The sequence below is a fragment of the Triticum dicoccoides genome, chromosome 5A, assembly GCF_002162155.2.
Source record: "Triticum dicoccoides isolate Atlit2015 ecotype Zavitan chromosome 5A, WEW_v2.0, whole genome shotgun sequence".
NCBI classification, from domain to species: Eukaryota; Viridiplantae; Streptophyta; class Magnoliopsida; order Poales; family Poaceae; genus Triticum; species Triticum dicoccoides.
In genome coordinates this window covers 550,646,505-550,651,255 of record NC_041388.1, presented here as the reverse complement: position 1 = coordinate 550,651,255, position 4,751 = coordinate 550,646,505, and the positions used below count along the sequence as shown (strand labels likewise).

Here is a 4,751-nt window from a genome sequence, read left to right as displayed (position 1 = left end):
TGAACGCTTGAAGGTTATCTTGGAATAGGGGTACGAAGGCATCGACGCTGCCGTCGCCGAAGTTGGACGGCGCGAGGAAAAGCATCCCCTCCGTGGGGAAGTAGGCCGGCATGAAGTAGCTCGGGCTCCCCGTGCCGAAGTCCAGCTCGTAGAACGGGAACGTCAGCCAGCTGTCCACCTCCACGTCCGGACAGTGCGCGTCCTTGCAGACGGCGCTCCGCGCCAGCCCCTCCTTCTCGGCGGCGCCGGAGGTGGCGAAGTCGACGAAAGATTGGAAGTAGGCGCCGTCCACCCTCGCCACCTCGTCGTGGATCACCTGTGCGGCGTGCTTCAGCGGCCGGTTCAGGAGGTCGCCCACCGTGGACCGCGGGAACGCCCAGAGCACCATGTTGCCGAAGTGCTCCGCCGGCTGGCCGAGCCGGTGCCGCCCGTCCACGGACAGCCGGATCTTGGAGGTCTCTTCGGGGCTCAGGTCGCGCGCGCGCGTCATGGTGCGCCACAGGTGGGCGAGGATGGTTTCGAACCGGCTGAACGCCCGGCCGCGCCCCTCTGACGCCTTGGCGCGCAGACCGGCGATGAAGTGCTTGGTGAAGTGCGCCTTGTGGATGACGATGTTGTCGGCGGCATCGCCGTGGTGACCGACCACGTCGGTGGGCGACGGCATATAGTACTCCCTGTTGCGGTGGTCGTGCTCCACGCGAGGCGACGAGCGTGGCTTGAATAGCTCCGCGTGGTGATGCACTGGCGGGAGACCCATGGGGAGCCCCCTGGTGGCGCGGCCCCAGGCCACGAGAAAGTTGCTGGTGGCGTGGCCGTCGGCGACGACGTGGTTGGACGTGAACCCTACAGCGAGCGAGCCGCACCGGAACCTTGTCAGCTGCAGCAGCACCACCTCCTGGTGCTCCGCCTCCAGGTCAGGATGCAGCTTCAGAAGCTCCGGCGTGGGCTTCGAGGGCGCAATGTCGACGAGGTCGGCGTCCACGGTCGCCTCAACCAGGCGCGCCCCACGGTCGTTGAGGATGACGGACGGCGTGCCGTCGGGGGACTCGCCGAGCTGCCCGGCGAAGGCGCGGTACTGGGCGAGGACCATGGCAAGGCCCTTCTCGATGGAGGCGCTGGTGGGCGCGGGCGGCGCGAAGGCGTAGATGATGGCCATCTGCATCTCGAACGTCACCTTGTCGAAGATGGACAGTGGAATGTACTCGGTGGCCCGCGTCGGCGCTTCGCCGGCAGTGTAGGCAGGCTTGACGAGCTTGGAGCTCAACACCTTGACCTCCATTGCTGTGTATCGGGGCAGCAGTTTCTCTGTCGCTAATCAAGTTTGATCGGCCGGCGAGAATGATCAAAAGTTTGCAACAGAGAGCTTGTAGGAGTACGTGGAGGCTTTGCTTATTGCTTGCCGTCTTGTACTCTTGTGTTGTGTTGTATGATTTGGTGGTCGTCCTGATGCTGGTTGTAAGATTATAGGAAGTCTGGAACACGCTCGCGGGAAACGGTAGCCGGTAGGTGAAATCAAACCCCCGTAAATGTAGTTGAGACTTGACCTGGCCCGCCTGTACTGTAATCCATGCTTGTGTTTTGACTATTGAACGGGCTGTTACCCAGAACGTGCAAATGTCACATGTTCCTACTGTTTCCCTCATGGCGTGTTGTGGTGGAACTTAAGTGTGTTAGGATGTACCGTGGCGTTGTACTTACGCTTACTTGTATTATTTCTCGACAACGTACTCACGTGTGTTTGTCCGGTTATCCTGAATCCGCTTTGCATGAAGGCCTCCTCACTACCTTGTATTATTAAAGGTATACTTTATTTATAAAGCAGTGTGAAAGGCTGTTCCAAGAGTTTGCCTTCAATAAAAACATGTTGAAGAGTGGACAATGAGTTCCACAATTATGTCACTCAATTAACGCACAAAAATGAATAAAATCAAACTTCCTTGCCACATATGTCTTGGTTTCAGTTTTTCTTCCTTTTGAAATTAAAAGTTAAATAGAATAGTTATTTCCTAGTCAAGTATTAATAGCCGTCCGACTCAATATTTCACTTGCAGTTATCGCTAGAAATAGTCTTTTGGCAATAGTCTGAGAAATAACAAAACTGTTATAAAATAGAAAACATATGGCTCAATGTACAATTTTTTTTATCACTCTTACATATTTGATGAACCAGCAGTGAGCTATGTTTTTCTCCGACGGGCATGGCTCTGTCGGAAACAATGTGTTCACCAAGAAAGGACGAAAGACGCAAAAAAGCCAGGAAAACTATGGATGTTTGAGTTAGTAGTTTTGCTAATTAAGAATGAATTGGTGGGGAGTGCTTTTGTAATTACTGACGTTGGTGTTGATCACTAGAGTTTTGGCATTAGATAAGCATGGTTTTGCTAGAGGCGGCGAACCCCGGTTTGCCCAAACAGATGGAAGATTTTATATTATGAAACGAAGCGAGTAGTAAAGAGATGTCTGCATACACATTAGATATTCGTGACTTTGCTAGAGGCGGCGAACGATTATCCGCCAAAAGTATTGGAAAATAGTATATATTCGATGGTGGTCGTAAAGGCATGCCCGCATACACATGACGGTGTACGTATTAATCTGTGGGTTTTGACATCATCTCCCCATCAGTCAGTGCGTCTAAATCATCAAAACGCAGCCGAGACGAACCTGCCCGTGACCGTGAGGATATATATATATATCAGTTGGTGGAGAGTTTGGGAGCAAGTTGACATTGTGCTAACCGTGAGCAACTTGTGTTGGTCTAATTTGTCTGCTCCCTTTTGCGTTCTCTTTTGCATTGATCCATGTTTGTATTTAACTTGATAATGACGTATTGGTTCATGCATGCGTGCTGTCTGTTTAAGCACAAGTATACTAGCAAGGTGCAAGGAGAGTGTAGCCATGCGTGAATACTTGTGAATGAAAATCTAAATAACATGTCAAGAAATTACAACAGAGAAACTGTGAATAAAGTACGTACAAAACTTCTTCCGCATCCAAATATAATTACTGCACCCTTCAGTAGACAGACAACGGCAGAATTCGCAACAATCAACAAAACCATCTCGCTCAATCCGTGTTCAGTTTATAATGGACACATAACAATGGATACTCATCTAAACCATCTCGCACCATTGCATCTCAGAAAGGGTAAAAACACAACTGAAACAATCAAGTACTCGCAAGTAGCAACATACTACGTATTTCAGTAAAGGTAGAACAAGCAGGCCGTTAGATTACATTAACACCACTCCGCACTAGTGCATATAATAAACCAAAGGTACCTACCATACAGTTCAGCGACGACATAGTCTAACAAATGCGAACGATGCGTAAAAGAGAACAAAAGCCAGACAAAACTTAAAATCCAGACAGTTCTATCTCCTCTTTGACCCCCAGTCCAGGAAATAACATTTCTTGCATCACAAGGAGAAAATGAAGACTTGAGCTTCACCATACAATAAACATGTGTATGTAGCTCGAGCAATCTTCGCAAGCCATCTACAGTGCTTGCATCACCGATCTCCACTTTATGATGATAGCGGGGTTTTTTAGTTACTGACAAAATTACTAAATCCAATTCGATAGTGCAGTACGATACGTCAGCTACTCTCAGCTCCCTACAGCACAACCCTATCCACATACAAAAACAGTACTTCTATTCATGAACATAGAAATCATGTGAAGCACAATTATCACACCTGATCCAGTGATCGCAAGCAGCAACATCCACATTGACTGGCTTAGCGCCTGCTGGTCTTTCCAATGCCTCGTTTTCCAGAGAAGAGATGCTTCGGTTTCAAGGTGGGGATGACGCGGTCCGCCTCTCCACGGCGACCTCCTTGTTCCTGTTCTTGACAGAGTCCCTCGACTTCTTGATGGCCTTCTTCTTTTGAGCAGTGTCCCTGAGCCCATCACCTGGTACGACCTCTTCAATTGGTCGTGATTTGGACCTAGACCTCGACATTGTACGCAGTTTCTTGTCGGAATGCTGGCCATCAACGTCCATGGCGTCATCACCATCAGCTCTGCTCAGTGACCTCTCACGCTTACGGCCTCTTGACTGGTTGCGAAGTCGGTTCACAGCCGCAGTAGGATCAACACCCATGGATGTGAGTTGCCTGCCCAATCTCTTGGTTGTGAATTTCCTGTCTTTGTCATGCTTCCTTGGAACAATAGGACGGCTCTCTGCAGTACTCTTCTTCACCCTATGCTCTTGGATGAGCATTGCCTTATTCTTCCTTATCTTACCCAATATCTCACGTTGCTCTTCAGTTAATTCGTCATGTCCATCAATCATGAAAGCATCCTGAGCAGCTTCTTCTTCAAGACGAAGGCCCTCCTCCCTTTCCAGTTCTTCACACCTTTCCAAGATATCCGGATCCAGGAAATCAGCAACATTATGCCCATCCAATATTCCAGGGGGAATATCTTCCTTCCATTCATCATTGGCCAATAAGTAATGCTTCTTGAGACTGGTGGAATAGACACCAGCACCTCCATTCTCATTCTCAAGGTCCCTCTCAAGTTTTTTCAAGAACAGCCTGAGGAATGCAAGTAGGCCTACCTCTGTTGTCATGAGGCTTGGGCATAGCAACATGAAACCTATTTAAGCAGTCATTGATCTTCTTTGACTTCATCTTGATCTCCACTCTCTGCTCAAGAAGCCTCTCACATGCAGCATTTTTAACAGCCATCACACCCTCATTCGTTAAAGCACTCATACTCAGGAAGGATTTGATTGGAGAAACAGG

General features: G+C 49.3%; 1 protein-coding gene and 1 pseudogene across 1 annotated transcript in view; both read right to left on the bottom strand.

The window, feature by feature from the left end:
- The window catches only part of LOC119299954 (putrescine hydroxycinnamoyltransferase 3-like), a 51,321-nt gene extending 49,913 nt beyond the window's left edge, over positions 1-1,408 (bottom strand). The window contains exon 1 of the mRNA XM_037577052.1: positions 6-1,408. Coding sequence (XP_037432949.1) covers positions 6-1,279 — 1,274 coding nt within the window. The 5' untranslated portion in view covers positions 1,280-1,408. The remainder of the gene's footprint in view (positions 1-5) is intronic.
- A 2,332-nt stretch (positions 1,409-3,740) lies between these two features.
- Positions 3,741-4,751, bottom strand: part of LOC119297819 — an 8,597-nt pseudogene continuing 7,586 nt past the window's right edge.